Raw genomic sequence first — 17,114 nt, 5'->3', positions numbered from 1 at the left:
AAGCTCTGCGGAGGACACGGCCAACAACGGTTGTGAAATGAATGGGATGTGAAGTCACCCATAGACTTACTATGGGGCTTCCGTTGTTGGCTGTGTCTTCTGCACCCGCCTACACAGCTAAGCCACGGCTGACAGCTCAGCTTGGGATCAGGTCAGATTGGCTTCAAAAAAGGTATGTATACTGATTTCTTCTTTACAGGGCAGGGCTAGATAGGTTAGTGTTAGATCATGGAGATCTATAGATGCAGGGATTTTAGTGTTAGGGTGGACTTATTCTTTAAACTAGGTATTGGTAGTTTTGGCAGTGTGAGCAGTGCCAAGTCCTGCTGGAAAATGAAATCAGCATCTCCATAAAGCTGGTCTGCAGAGGAAGCATGAAGTGCTCTAGAATTTCCTGGTAGAGGGCTGCGCTGACTTTGGACTTGATAAAACACAGTGGACAAATCAAGGATCAATCTAATTTTATGAGATGCACCGGTATATTAAAGATCACCCTTTACTCTAGCTATGAATTAGTAAATAAAAAGTAATAGATTCTATTTTCAGATTTACCTAAAATATTCACGTTCCAGTCCCCCAAATACATTTTTTTATTCAACACTCCTCCGTAATTGTTTAAACATATCTAGCAAAATATATCATATGTCCTATGTGTAGTTCCTGTAGTTTGTGTTAAAATATTTGAAGACTAACCAGATCTCCAAAGCAGGCAGGTTCCATGTCATCTGTGGGCATCTGAAGCCCTCTTCTCTTGATTTCCAGGATTTGGTGCAGCTGGCTACCCAGCGCGCACCTCCCAATCTTGCGCCTGCACACTGAGCGGCTCTCTGTCTTCCTGACAGGTTGCCATAACCATGGCATTCCCACCCCATTACTATAGCAACCTGTCAATCATGACATCCCGATCCTCCTGTTCATGTAATTTACAGTCTGGAAATAACATCAATAGGCGATTCGCAAGGACTCCTGGGAAACATGACGTCGCTATCCCAGAAGCCCTTGAAAATTGCCTAGTGAAGGAATCGCCTAGGCGGCCACAGCCGGAAGTGCTGCAGAAGAAAAGTTAAAAAAGGTATATAATGTACAAATAAAAAAATAAAAAAATAATTGTCACGTTTTACAGAATTTTGGATGGGCATAAGAGTAATTGGACCTTCAAAAAATGTGTGGAACTCCGCTTTAAGTACCCAACTATCTTTTTATTACCTTCCTGGATTCTATTTATCAGTGTTTTCACTATAAGATTCACACATTTTTTTTTTAAATTTGTTTGTAACATTTTTTTCAATGGAATTTTATGTAGAACATGGGTAAATCTTGGATGAAACTTGAGTACCTTGAGTGAAAACATTAATAAGGAGATCCATATAGCCATACACACTTCAATATTTGATCAATTTCTTTACAATTCTCGTCCGATAGGAATAACTGATCTATGGTTGACAATCCATTCAATTCATATGCCACACACGAGGAAGTGGATTAGATCAATAGTTAAGATATGATTGTAAGTTATTAACATACATTATGGATTGCCTCTCTGTTTCCATCATGGTAATCCCATAATCAAAATACGATCATATTCATGAATAAAGTATCTCAGTGCTGACTGATGCAAACCCATTGAAAATGTTCTGCCCTGGCCGATCAACTAATGTGTTTTGTCAAAAAATCAATAAAGTGTATCTAAATCCAAGAACCAAAATGTCTTTACTGTAACTTATCAGTCCTTAGATGTGGTGGCTGCATTAGTGTTCTTTCTTTTCAGACTTTTTTTACCTGGTGATTCTGCCAGTAATATATTCTTGTCCCAGGGTCTCACTCACTCACTGTACCGTATTGATGTAGCAGCAATACTGTCATCCTAGGACAGAGAGTGTGACTTCAGGACACCACCCTCTCCCCTACTCCCTATATCTTAGTGAGGTGTTCTCTAGTTCACAGACCATGAGCTGCTGAAACAAGTAGTACTTGAATTCCCACTGGGTTGGTGGCAGGTTCAGCAAGTATTTTTTATGTAACTGCCAGGTGTGCGCACAGCGTGTGTCAGGTGTGCTTGGGCACACCATAATCACCCTGTGTGGCGCAGATTCCCCCTGTTTAATTTTCCCCTCCTGGACAAGAACCCTGCTGCTCTAGACCCCAAACTATTTAATGTATGCCTTTCCCAGCCACCTACTTATATATTTTCGTATATGTTATATAGTTGCTTAGTTATTCAGGTTGAAAAAAGACACAAGTCCATTTAGTTCAACCAATGGAAAATTAAAAAAAAAAAAAAAAAATGAAATAAATAGAAAACCTCTATGTTAATATCCAGCTATATCTTGTGCATTAGGAATGCATCCAGCTCTTTTTTAAAACAATCTACTAAGCTGACCAAAACTAATTCCGGAGGGAGTCTTTTCCACATTTTCACAGCTCTTACTGTGAAGAAGCCTTTCTATTTGTGACGGTTAAATCTCTTTTCCTCCAGATGTAAAGAGTGCCTCCTTATCCTTTGTAATGACCTTAAAGTGAATAACTCCACACCAAGTTCACTATATGGACCACTTTAGAAGTTACCCCTTGGTGCCGATGTAACACAAATATGCAGCCCCACTGGACTGGGCTCTTTTTTTGGGGGGGGCGTATATTTGCGTATGTCCCTTTGTGCTGGACGACACAATCCCAGCACAAAGACCGAGGGGTCTCGCTGAGAGCCCCAGGCCCTATTCTAACATTTGTGACCCGGAGCGTCCGATTCTGGGTCACCTGGTCGCTGTGATAGCCTCTGATTGGCTATCACAGTGAGGAGTCACTGGGATGCCCGCCCCTGTGTTTTCTGTATCTGTGAATGGATGAGAGAGATACATTGTATCTTTCTCTGTCCTTGCAGAGAGAGAGAGAGGAAGCAAATTGTGTGTAGCTAATAATAATCATAATTATAATAATAATAATAAAAAATAATAAATTTAAAAAAAAACCTAGATCAAGGTTTGATCTAGGTCAGTGCTAGGGTTAGGAGTTCAGGTCAGGGTCAAAGGTCAATGTAAATGATAAAACAATGAAAAGTTTATTGGGACAAACCCATATGTAAACGATGTTTCAATAATAAAAAGTACAATGGTAAAAAAAGCAGAGCTCCCCTCAACCAAACTGGTGGACCAATACAAGGCAAAGATGGGTTGAACGAGGAGTTGGAGGTGCACAGTATCCTTTAGCTCCTAGTTTTTTTGTTCAGTTTGGATACATTTGACCTTCTTTTGTATTGCAGATATTCACTTCCTTTCAACCATTGTATGGTACTCCATCCTGTGAGTCTTTGCCTTGTATTGGTTCACTAGTTTGGTTCAGGGGAGCTCTGCACTTTTTACCATTGTACTTTTTAACATTGACACATAGTTTACCTATAGGTTTGTTCCCAATAAACTTTTCATTTTGGTTCATCATTTACGCTGGTGTCATTCACTACTCTGCACATAGTTGCCATCCCCAATTCACATCAGTAAGGCCATTCAGCGCTTTTTGTGTTTTTTTTTTTTGTGATATTGCTGCAATAGTCAGGAGCAGGAGAATTTATTTTGGGTTGTTATGTGGTGGTAGATTATGACAGTAGCAAGAAATATACAGCTAAATTAAAAAAATATATTACATTTTACTATTTTGGGCCTGTTTTCCTTTGATAATAATAAAAAAAAAAGCAGGAAATATCCATAACCATTAACCATCAAATGGAAGCCCAATTTCTTCTGAAAAAAAAACAAGGTATAATTCACGTGGATGCACAAAGCAGAGATGACATGTACAGATATACTAACACATGTCATTGTTGCAAAATTGGGCTTAGGCATTAAGATTTGTTTTACACTTAGGGGGCGTGGCTGGGATGTGAGCCTTAGATGACACGTGGCGGCAGAGCTCCGATCCTGCCGGTAATTCTACTGTAATCCTGAGACCCATCTCTCCTTCACAGCGGCACCAATCATCACCCTGGGCTCCAGGAAGGTGTCAGACTCATCGCGGGTGTCCCCACAATCACCTGGCTGGCTCCGATCATTCCCAAGTGTCCCTCGCTCTTCTCATCCTGCTGTGGGCATCTTGGACACGAGGCGGCGGTGCCCAGCAATGTCGGTGAGCACACAGCCTACCCCAGAGCCCAAGATACAGACTGGTTCTACCTCAGCTGACATCCTAGAGGCTATCAAAGCCTGTAAGGACACCCTCACTACCAAGATTGACTACCTGGTGACCGTGACCGATATCAGTCTGATTTGCCATGATATGGACAAATTCAGATCCATGGTCTCTGAAGTTGAGGAGCTCATATCCCAGCTGGAAGTTTCCACCAGATCAGACTCCCGGGAGCTTCATGCCCTAGATACTGGAAATAGGCTTAGATGGAACAATACTTGTATTCTGGGCCTGACAGAAAAGGCGGAGGGCCTCAGGCCTGCCGAGTTTGTGGGGTCATTCCTAATCAAGTTACTGGATCTCCAGGCCATACCATCCACTTTTGTGGTGGAAAGAGCCCATAGAGTTACCCTGGCTCCTCCAATTCCTGGGGCACCAGCAACATCCTTCCCGCTCCAACTACTTAACTATTGGGACAGGGATTGTATCCTGGCTGCGGCTTGTGCAAAACAAGATCTCCGTTACAAGAATGCAAAGATCCTTCTCTTTCCCAACTATTCGCCTGAAATCCAACAGAGACGCCGCTCCTTCACAGAAGTTCGCAAGCGACTCCGGGAACAAGTCCTCAAATACAGCCTCCTGTATCCTAGCAAGCTCCATGTGGTTGACGGTGATAACGCCAGATTCTTTGAATCCCCTGCAGCAGCAGTGTCCTGGCTGGATGGTTGTTGAAACGGAATTCCCACATGATCTCCTAACAAGTGGTTTCCCATGTAAGAGGCAACAGTGCGACTTGCTTTATCTGTAGTGCCCATTAATGTCATATCCTGTAAAAGGGCTATTTATCCTGTGAAAGACACCCATAGGGGCCTGATCGTCATGCAGTTTCAAGATGGAGTCTGATTTCTGGAGTGAAGCTGCCAAACAGATCTGATTCTCCAACTGATTATTGCTACTACATTTTTTTTTCTCTTTTAACCTTCATTTTCCTTGGTTATGGACGTTACCTCTCGACCTAGGTTGACCGCCACTGGTGGCTCCCTCTGCTGATTCCCTCACCCCCCCCCCCACCCCACCATAAACTGGAGTTTCTACTAGTGGTGGATACATGCTGATCTGCCCCATAAGCATTGAACTCAGTTACTGGACACAGTAGTCCTGTAGATCCAGTTGGTTTGGACACCTGTTAGTTTTTCATATAGGCCATTATCTGGACTCCCCGTCCATTTTAGGGGTTCCAGATACCGGCAGGGAAAGCACAATATGCTGGGTTGGTTTAATTTTTAAAACTTAAAATAAATAAATAAATAAATAAATATAAAATAAGCAAATCCTGTGAGCAGCTATGTAATGATGATTTTTGCTGCAGGCACTGATCACTTCCCTTTAAGTAGGTGCTAATAATCAAAAGTTTTGTTAAAGTGCTGCGCATAAAATTATACGTGCTAAAAATCAAAATAATTATAACAAATAAATGTTTTATAAATAAATAACTAATATTCCTTCAGTATTTGTGAATAGTGTATAATCTAATTGTTGATGTGAACCATATAAGTGCAAACAATTTCCTGAATGTGCTTAATTAAAAATCAGTGATAAATATAAACCAATAATAAAACCAAATGGCACTTGCTGAAAAAAAATATGTGTGTCATAAACCCTATGAATATACAAGTGTATCCACTAAAGTGATGTAAACAATGTTGCAAAGACTGTGCCTTTTTGAATGTAGAAACACTGCTGCAATGTGCATGTTCACAGTTCTGTGTAGAGTCTGTGGTGATGATTAATCACCCTTGTTAGATTAATACTTCGGTAGGTGTTCAGCTGGTATAGGAATGTGGATGAGCAATTATGGATGTTCCTTCTTTTAGTAACTCCCCCTAAGGGTATGTGCTTACCTCACGGGGATAATTGCGTTTAGATTTATGTGATTCTCTCCTGGATTTCCACCATTCACTCCTCAATGGTAATTGCCCAGAGGGATAAATTTCCGATGGATCGTTCAATTACTCAGCCATCCATGTGGGGGACAAAATAAAGCAGATCCATAGTGCAATAACGTATAAAAAGGGGTATTTTATGACAAAAGTTAAAAATTCACTCACGTGATACCACGTGCACCAGTCTATGCAGACGATTTATCCAAAGAGGCACTAACACTTAATAGGAAAATCTGCTGCCTCTCCTGCATATATCAGAGCTGTCTCTCCGTTCACCAACAGTTGCTAAGCCCCTCCCCTACGCGCGTGATGGCACCAGGACTCCGTGCCTTCCTCAGGGCAATTTTTGTTATAATTATTTAGATTTTTAGCACGTATAATTTAACAAAACTTTTGGTTTAATTATTTGTTTTATGTTGTTTGTGTTGTGTTTAGTTGCCCAACACCTCTTTAAAGACCTGTGGCATCATGCTGCCCACTTTGTGTTACCCTGGGAGATACTTCTCTACTCTTGGTTAATGACAAAACTGGATATCTATGGCACCCCGTGATGCTGAGACGATCTCGGTTCTCTCCTGGAACGTGAGAGGCCTCAATTCCACATTCAAGAGAGCACTGCTCTTTCAACATGCCAAAACATTTAACCCCCACATACTTATCATACAGGAGACGCACTTGATGGGCAGTAAGTTGATGACTCTCAAAAGGCCGTAGGTTCAAAAGGCATTTCATGCTTCATATTCCACTTATGCTAGGGATGTATCTATACTTGTGAACAAATCATTGGCTTGTGTAATTAAAGCAGTTCACACAGACTCACAGGGGGAATACGTAATATTACTTGTACAATTATGTCATCAGCGTTATGTTGGTATTTACATTCCTCCGCCATTTCAACCAGCTTTGTTGTACTTGATTCTGGAGAGTATCGCCCCCCCTACTGTCCCGCCAATATACGTCTAATGAGTGACTTCTAAACGGTGACTTCTAATGGTTCTCTCACCAGACCTAGATAGACCCAATCCCAGAAAGTCATCCACTGGTGATTCCTCCAGATGGCCCTTGTCAGCGGATCTGACGGAGATCTGGAACTGGAAACACCCTACTACTAGGCCATACTACTGTTTTTCTACCTCATATAAGACCTCATCTAGAATTGACCTGGCATTTGCTAACCCCCCTATGCTGGCTTACATTGTGTCTGCGGAATACTTACCCAGTGGACTGTCGGACCATAGTCCTTTTGCCTTGACTCTCAGATTCCATTCGGTGAGTGGTGGCTCCATGTGGCGTCTTGGCACTCACTGGATCTCCCACCCCAACATAGCTGATCAATCTCCGCCAGCCTTGAAAGAATATTGGGACATAAATGTGGGGTCCTCCTCCCCAGAATAAGTCTGGGACACTTTTAGGGCAATCACTAAAGGTCATTATATCTCACTTATCAAGGTGATCAAGCTGAATAACCAAACAGTCACACCTTCCTTACAAGCAGAAATTCAGAATATGTCTGATAGATATTCCTCAGACCCTTCAATTGTTAATTTTGATTTACTGCAGACTATTAAGAGGGCATTGCATCTACATATATCAGAGGCTACCCGTTTAGAATTATATAATTCCAAACAACGAACTTTCGAACAAGGGGACAAAAATGGGAAATTGTTGGTCATGTTGTCACATCATGATGCCCCCCTCACATTGGTCTCTGAGGTTATCTCTCCCACAGGGGAGGCCATTACTTCTCCCACGGATATCCTTAGTGAGTTTCGAAATTTCTACCAATGTCTCAATAATTCCACGCTGCCATCTGACTTTTTAGCCTCACTGCTGGATCAGGTAGCTCTGGATTGGCTTTCGGATCAGGAACGGTCACGCTTAGTGCATCCGATCACTTCGGATGAGGTTTTATCAGTAATCCAATCCTCTCAGTGTGTAAATCCCTGGGCCCTGATGGTCTTCCCACTGAGTTTTATAAAGCACACAGTGCTCTGTTACTTGCTTCTTTTTATTCACTCTGCCTAGCGGAGGGCACCCTCCCTCCTTTGATGTCGGAGGTGCATGTTATTCTCATTTATAAATCCCTTAAAGATTCCAAACAATGCGCCTCATATAGACCTATTGCAGTCCTTAATAACTTAACTAAACTCCTTGCGTCTAGACTTGCTCACGTTCTACCTTTCGTAATTGATTCAGATCAAACTGGGTTTATGGCTCATGAATCTACAGATATCAACTTACGCAGGCTATTTACAAATATTCATGCCAAACATGGCAATCGGAGCTCTAGGGTCATTGCTTTCCTGAATATAGAGAAGGAATTTTATACCATGGAGTGGCCTTTCCTGTGGGAGACCCTTCGGAGAATGGGGTTCCCCTTAGTTTTTATTCAATGGCTAAAGGTGATATACTGCTCCCCGGCAGAGGTCATTAGGCTAGGAGGTCTTTTATCGCCCCCATTTCGGTTACACCGAGATACCCCGGCAGGGCTGTCCTCTCTCCCTGCCTCTCTTTGCCATTGCCATGGAGCCAGTAGCTGAAGTTCTTCGTATATCTCCCCATATTAGGGGCCTTAGGCCGGAGTGGCTGGAGGAGAGGATAGCTCTGTACGCGGACCACCTCCTGCTATTTCTCACTGATGCAGGCCCTTCTTTGCAGGGTGCATTGCGGATTCTAAACTCATTCTCTGTAGTGATGGGCCTCAAGGTGAACCGGTCAAAGTCCCTGTTATTTGCTATTGACCCAGAGGTTAAGGATAGCGTAATGCCTGACCTGCCATTGAAATGGGTAGATACCTTCACATATCTTGGGGTACTGATCTCTAGAGAGATAAACGACTACGCCTCACAGAATTTTTCTCCAGTGGTTAGGCAGGTTAGAGCTAAACTAAAAGCATGGGAGAACCTCCCTGAGTCCCTCCTGGGGTGGATTAATCTAATTAAAATGGGAATTTTTCCTGAATTCAACTACTTGTTTTGAAATTCCTCACAGTGGATACCTAAGGCCTTCTTCTTGCAGCTGAATAGTCTTTCTCATCTTTTCTGTGGGGTCCTCATCCTCCTTGGTGCAAGATGTCCACACTGATGTGCCCCACCTCCCAAGGTGGGTTAGCGCTTCCGGTCTGCCACAAATTTTACGTAGCGGCTCAATTGGTTACTGTCTCCTGGTGGCTAAGACCAGATTTGTTCAACCCCTCTGCTGTCCTGGAGGCTGCAGTGGTAGGGTCAGTAGAAGCTCTTAGATGTTTGTCTTAGATGAAGCTCTTAGATGTTTGTCATTCCGTGGTCCTAAAGCTCCTTATGACCTCACACCTTCAAATTTATCTGGTCATGTTGTATTGTTCGTTTTTTATGCCCCTGTGTGGGCTTTACATGCTCTTGACAGACTTATTTGAGGTGTAAGTGTACTGTTTTATGTTTTTAACAAAAAAACAATTAAAAAGATTTAAAAAAAATGCGTGAACCGGTTTGTAATTACTTAATAAAGACTTTGATCCCTTTTAAAATATAGGCACCACTCTGGCCTTTTAGCGCAGAAAACAACGCTGATACCCCTCATGGACTATGAGAGACATAGTCATAGCCAGTTTGCAATTCAATTTCCAATGGACAGGGCTGACCTATACATTTCAATACCTTACCTCTACAAATCATTGCAAATAAGTTCACTATATGGACCACTTATGTTGTTATACATGTTGATCACATCCCACTTAATCTCCTCTTCTTAAGAGAGAGAGTGTTGGGGGGTTGGGGTTCCAGGGCCGCAGCTGATTGGGACAGTGGCCTGCTGAACCTTAGTTCATCCTTAGTGACAACTCTTCCACTGTATTAATGGAAGGAGCAATAGGCTGGACTTCAAGCATGCCTGCCTTTGTTCATCTCCAATACATGAAAGAGGGGGGAGGGGAGAATTAGAAGTTTACAGAAGGAAGACATTTTTTTTTGTGATTTCAGTTCAGCTCACAGGAAGTGACACAACAGAAATTTCTGAAAAAATAAAAAAATATTTTCTATACTTGCTAAAACTGCTCTTTAACACAACATTGAATAAACAGATTACTGAAATAAGCATAGTATCATTACAGCGGGTGGGCGAGCTTCTTCATTGCAATCTTCTCGGCATCTCCGAGCCTTGAAAAGAAAGAAAGATATTATTTGTAAATAACTTGAATTGTTTTATTATATTATTATGTTATTATTATTATGTTTTTGGTCAGTGTGCCCATTTTCATTCATTCTAAGAATTGATCTAATTCACCGCTTCCAGACCGCCGCTCTTATAGGGCTCTTTCACACGGCCGCTCCGTGTGAAAGCACCGCTCCGTATGCCCGCATATCATCCCATCCGTTTGCGGATGATATGCGGACATAATGTAAGTCTATGGCATTGCGGATGTCAGCGGATGACACCGCTGACATCCGATTTTCCTTCCTTTCCGTTTTTTGAACTAATGAAAAAATAGGGTTCTGTTCCGTTCCAAAAAACGGAACAGAACTGAAAGGAAGAAAATCGGATGTCAGCGGATGGTCATCCACTGACATCCGCAATGCCATTGACTTACATTATGTCCGCAAATCATCCGCAAAAAAATAGGATGATTTGCGGACAAGCGGAGCGGCCGTGTGAAAGAGCCCTTACTGTGGCAGTGTGGCCCTCCTGCGCGAACCGACGTAGACCTACGTCGGTCACGCGCAGGCAGCTAGAGGGCGGTGCACTCCCGCCCCCCACTCGGCAGCAGGGACTCCGATGCACGAGGCAGGCGGCTCCGATTGCCGTCTGACACCCGCGATCGCTCCCCGCTGAGAGAGTAGAACGGTCAGCTGTTGTAAACACAGCTGACCGTTCTTCTCCCTGGAATGATCACAGAGCCCCTATAATCCTTCTATATAGGATCACAGGTCTCTATAATCATTTCACAAGCCACGCCCCCACACAGTTAGAATCACTCCCCTAGGCTCACATTTAACCCCTTGATCACCCACAATGTTAACCCCTTCCCTAGCAGTGTCATTACAGTAACAGTGCATAATTTTAGCACTGATTACTGTAGTAATGTCACTGGTCCCCCCAAAAGTGTCAAATGTCAGTTAGGGGCCCGATCTGTCCTCTGCAATGTCGCAGTCCCGCTAAAAAGCGCAGATCGCCGCCATTACTAGTAAAAAAAAACAATAAAAATTACGCAAATCTTTCCCGTAGTTAGTAGACGCAATAAACTGTGCAAACCAATCAAAATACGCTTATTGCAATTTTTTTTTCTTTTTTTACCAAAAATATGTAGCAGAAAACAAATTGGCCTGAAATGTTAAAAAAATTAGATTTTTACATTTTTTTTGAGAATGTTATATAGCAGAATGTGAAAAATATTGTTTTTTTTTTTTTTCAGAATTGTCACTCTTTTTTTGTTTATAGCGCAAAAAATAAAAATCACAGAGATGATCAAATACCACCAAAAGAAAGCTCTATTTGTGGGGAAAAAAGGGACATCAATTTTATTTGGGTACAGCGTCGCACGACGTGCTATTGTCTATTAAATTAACACAGTGCCGAATCACAAAATTTGGCCTGTTCATTAAGGGGGAAGTGATTAAAGGGTTCCTGTGTCCAAGAACAGAGATCTGGTAAATGGTGCAGTTAGAGATAAGTGAAATTGAGAGTTTTCTTTTCCCTGAAATGTTTGCTCAAATTGGGAGATTTAGGTGAAATTCTGCTATTTTGACCAGTGGCGGCCGGTCTATAGGGGGCACAGGGGCACCAACCCCCCCCCCAAAAAAATCTGTGTAAAAAATAAATAAATAAATAAAAAAAAATTACCATTTTCAGCCCACTAGGGGCGACGGACCTACTATGGTCTATGGAAGGGGGGTGGGGTTTTGCACCCCACGTGCGCCAGGCAGAGGCACTGATTGGCGGCCTTCTGGGGGTCATCGGGGCGCAGAGCAATGTGCCCCGACACGCCCCACTTTAGTGCTGTCCTGGCTGTGATTGGTCCAGACTCCAGCCTAGACCAATCATACAGAAGGACATCCCGGGTGACGTGACGCGTGGGGGCGGTGCATGCGTCAGTCACTCACCGTCCCGGCGTCACGTCATCACCTTCCCGCCCGCCGTCAGACCAGAGAGGAGGGCCGGCGCGTGATCGAGGAAGAAGACAGAAGAGGTCGTCTCGTCTGAGTCAGTAGTCCCGACTCCCGTCAGCAGCAGCAGCAGCTCGCCAGGCACTGTGACGGCACCAGTGTGAGGTAAGTGAAGTGATGCCTCAGGGGGGGCCCACACACTGCTTTGAAGGGGGCACGCACGCTGGTCTCTGCATTGATGGGGGCATGGCACGCTGGTCACTGCATTGATGGGGGCACGGCATGCTGATCACTGCATTGATGGGCGCATGCAAGCTGGTCACTGCATTGATGGGGGCATGCAAGCTGGTCACTGCATCGATGGGGGCACGGCAAGCTGGTCACTGCATTGATGGGGGCATGCAAGCTGGTCACTGCATTGATGGGGGCATGCAAGCTGGTCACTGCATCGATGGGGGCACGGCAAGCTGGTCACTGCATTGATGGGGGCATGCAAGCTGGTCACTGCATTGATGGGGGCACGGCACGCTGGTCATGTCTAAGGCCTACATACACAGGGTATCTGTGGTCTATAAATATTACCAGCCTGTGTACAGTATATATCTGTGTTGGAGTTACTTCATGTGCAGACCTTTACTAATTTATGAGAATTCAGTGTGCAGGCTCTAAATTATTTTACTTTTTAAATGGCATTGCTTTTCATACGACAGTTACTCCTCTTCAGAATATTAACTTCTTGTTTTAATAATTTTAATGAGTTTTATACCATCTTATACCAGGCCGCTGTGTGCCATTTACTATTAATAAATATATAGTGCCAGGCCAGCAGCCTGCTTAGCAGTGAGTGTACACAATATAAGACAAATGTTAAAATCCCTGCAGTGTACATTGATCACCCAGAGGAGAATGTTTTTTTTTTCCCCAACAAAAGTGGAGCTACTCCTAAAAGCTCAGTGTCAAAATCAGTGGCGGCTGGTGCTCCAAATTTTTGGGGGGGGGGCGCAAAAAGAAAAATTTGCGGCAAAAAACGCAGAAAAAATTGCGTGACTTAACCCAACTTGGGAATCATCTTATACCAGGCCGCTGTGTGCCATTTACTATTAATAAATATATAGTGCCAGCCAGGCCAGCAGCCTGCTTAGCAGTGTACACAATATAAGACAGTGCAGGCCATGCCAATTACATTGAACATCAGGCTGACAACCCGCAATCCCATTGACATGCATTATGTCCGTATATCACCCGCAAGCGGATGGGGTGATATACGGGCATACGGAATGGCCGTGTGAAAGAGGTCTAACTAAACTACCCTAAAAAAAAAAAAAACATCGTACCCTGTAAATAAATAATTAAAAAAAATGAAGATCTTTCCCTAAGCAGCTCATTTAATAAAACAGAGTTTCTGCTTTGATGAAATTTAGACCAATGGTGAAATCTGTAATTTGTATCAACCACTCTGCTCATGGCCAGGTGCAATTCACTAACAGGTGTGACAGTGTGAGGCCCTGTCGCTCTGTCGGTCAGATTGGGAGATGGATATGGAGGGAAAACAGGACTCTCAAAGTTTCCGTTTGAGAAGCTCCAGCAGTTGTTTTGTGAGCTTGGATTTGGTAGTTCCAGATTGGGACCTGGAGCTTGGAGGTTCCAACAAGTCTTGGGTGGGACGGAACCTCCAGTCCTGTGTCTAGGCTTTGCTAGATGTCTGCAACTTGTGTGAGTGCATAGGTGTACATGATCATTATAAGCCAGATCTGAGCATAGTTCAGGGCAGCTACTGTTGTGTGGAGACAGGGCCCTGTCAGCAGAACTGAGAGTTCCTGTTGGAGAGACTGCATCCCTTGTGAGGGGGATTCCTTGCCCACGGACTGGGAAAGTTAGAACACATAAGCAGGTCTGGGTGGCTTAAAAGGTTGAGGCAGCTAGCAGGTCCAGGGGGCTGGAAGTAATATGGAACTCTCTAGAGAGGGAGGAAGCTTAAAGTGAAACTATAGCCAACATTTTTTTTTTTTTCATTTTGGATAGAGCAAGGAAGGGTTATAACACCTGTTAGATTTTTTTTTCGTCATCTGTCTCCCATTGTGGAGCTTTCCCTTCACTTCCTGTCTCATAGCCAAACAGGAAGTGAGAGGAAATCCCTGTAAATCAAGGGAATTCTTTGGGGACCCCCAGGTCACCAGAACTAGTGTGGAGGGGCCCAATCAATATGATTGATTTGTTTATGAGCTACTTAAACTCCATCTGAATTTAGAATTCACACATAACTTTCATCCCGTCCAAATTGCCTATTTGGATGTTCTTTTGACAGGTAACAAGGAGGACGGCACAGTAAATACCAAAACGTTCAGAAAAGAAAGTGCTGGGAACTCGTTGTTGCTGGCCAATAGCTGCCATCCTCCACACACAGTGCGGGCATTGCCCATAGGAGAGTTCACCAGGGCTAAAAGAAATTGTTCCCAGGACAAAGATTACCTACAAGAATGCAGGAATTATATCAGATAGATTAAAAGAACATAATTATAGTGGAGAGTTGATAAATAGAGGTAATCGATTAGCCAACGAGAAAGAACGTAATATGTTAATTAACCCGGTCTTTGAAGATAGAAAACATTCTCGCAGAATCAAAAAAGGCATACATTTTGTAACATCATTTTCAGCACAATTTGATCAGATTGTGAAAATTGTCAAATGTTGCCTTCCCATTTTGTATACAGATAACGCACTGTACAACATTTTACATGAAGGTTGTCATTTTTCCAGTAGGAGAGCTCCCACTTTAGGAACTATGTTATCACCTTCACTTTTTTTTTTTTTAATTCTTTTTATTTCAATATGTGCATAAAAACGAACATTCCAAACGTCCTTTCAACAAAAGGACAAAACAATATTAAATAATAAAAATTATACAATATCCAAATAATTATCTGTTTACTTAATATTCATAATCTCTTTATCCTTTTTTTACTTTATTTTTATTTGCATATAAAAAGAGAAAATTTTACAAAAATATTCCCACCAGTTGGGATTTCACATATTCATATTAATTCATATGTTGATTATGCAATATTTGATACTCTAAATACCATAAATCTCTTTATGCTAATGTATATCCATTTAACTTAATTGATCGCCGTTGTCCTGGTGTGCCCCGACCCCTTCCTCCATTGCAATCATAAATTTGTTACCTCATCATACTATGTGCATCCCTCTATATCCTCTTGGTTATCTCCTTATATTCAACCATTGGTTAATGTTGATTGACACCAATTATCCCAAATGTTATAATATTTCCTTGAGCATCCTCTATGCATATACAATACTTTTTCAAATGGTAAAATCTGATTTACCGCTCTTATCCAGTTCTTAACAGCAGGGGGCTTCACTTGAATCCACTTAACGGTGATTGTTTTCCTTGCCATAAACAGCCTTTCTCTAAGCATTATCTTATGATATCTAGACCATGTTATTTCGTCTAGTATACTCAGCAAACAGGTTTCTGGGGTCAAAGGTACAGGCAAATTCAGGACAGAGGATAATATTTGAATTATTTCCTGCCAGAATCTTGATATCACTGGACAAAACCACATAATATGTATAAAGTCTGCCCGCTTAGCACTGCATCTCAAGCATTTAGGAGATGCAATGCTATGCATTGCATAAAGTCTACTTGGAGAGAGATATGATTGATGTAGCATATATAATTGTAATAATAACCTATTGTTTGCTGCTGGCGATACATATAAATGGGAAAAGCAAGCTTCTTCCCCAACTTCGTCAGTTAAATTGGGAATTATTTCCTGCCATTTTGTTCTTATTGCCAAGGGATTCATTCCTGAATTGACCCTGGTTAAATGTGCATATATTTTAGAGATTAATCCTTTAGGGCCCTGGGACCTAAGAATACCAATCATTGGATATCTAGAGATCTCAGGTCCTAAGACTCCAAATTGCGCTTGTAACGCATGTCGCAACTGTAAGTATCTATATAATGAGGTATGTGGTATATCATATTTCATTTGTATGTCTGAAAAAGAGTATATATGTGTTATATCATATACGTCTGCAAGGACTGATATCCCTTTTTGTTCCCAAAACTGATACTCTACCAATTGTTTCAGTTGATTAAACATTGGGTTTCGCCATAATGGGAGATCCATGTTTATTTGTGTGTTTCCCTCTATACGTTTTGCCTCTCTCCATATTGTACGAGCTAATGTTAACATTGGTATTTGCTTATATTTTAATTTATTCAAAGGTGCTTCTAGGGCTATAAGTAAATATCGATTTGTAAAACATGAGCCAGGTGTGATTTTACCATCTGTGGTGTTACTGGTACTATCCATCCTATAACATGTTTAAGTTGTCCAGCGAGATAGTATCTGTATATATTAGGAAGTGCCATACCTGCTTCTGTTTTGGCTCTCTGAAGGGTGATTAACTTTATTCTATGTCTACTCTTTCCCCAAATAAATATGGTAAATAGGGCATCTAAAATAGTTTTAGGGACTATAACCGACATATGTGAAAAAATGTATAAACATTTCGGCAATAGGACCATCTTGTTTAAATGTATTCTCCCTGCAACTGAAAGTGGTAATTTAGCCCAAGTAGCTGATTTAGTTTTAATTGTTGTCATGAGTGGTTTATGGTTAGCCTGTAGAGCTGCTTGTGGTAATCTTGTAATATTTATTCCCAGGTATTTGAAAGAAGACACTACCTTTAATAAACTTGAATCCTTGCTCAGTGTGAGTAGTTGTGGTTGCAATGGCATAAGGGAGGATTTTTGCCAGTTAATTTTAAGGCCTGAATAAGAACCAAATAGTTCTATTATATGCATAGCTGCTTCCAATGATCCAAGTGCATCATTTGAATATAAAACAAGATCATCAGCATATAATCCTACTATATCTATCCTTTCTGCCAATGTAATGCCCCTTACAGAAGAGGTTTGCCGAAGTCGAAGTGCCAAAGATTCAATGGCTAT

General features: G+C 42.1%; 1 protein-coding gene across 1 annotated transcript in view; it reads right to left on the bottom strand.

Annotated features, from left to right (window-relative positions):
- LOC309569735 (uncharacterized protein) overlaps nt 1-17,114 on the bottom strand; it is a gene marked incomplete at its 3' end in the record, with an annotated part of 83,019 nt that overhangs the window by 51,949 nt on the left and 13,956 nt on the right. Inside the window, exon 2 of the mRNA XM_082275721.1 lies at nt 10,142-10,189. Within this exon, the coding sequence (XP_082131847.1) occupies nt 10,142-10,189 (48 nt within the window). The remainder of the gene's footprint in view (nt 1-10,141; nt 10,190-17,114) is intronic.

The sequence above is a fragment of the Pelophylax lessonae genome (genome assembly GCF_965119305.1).
Source record: "Pelophylax lessonae genome assembly, chromosome: 1".
NCBI classification, from domain to species: Eukaryota; Metazoa; Chordata; class Amphibia; order Anura; family Ranidae; genus Pelophylax; species Pelophylax lessonae.
This window is presented reverse-complemented; position numbering and strand designations above follow the sequence as displayed.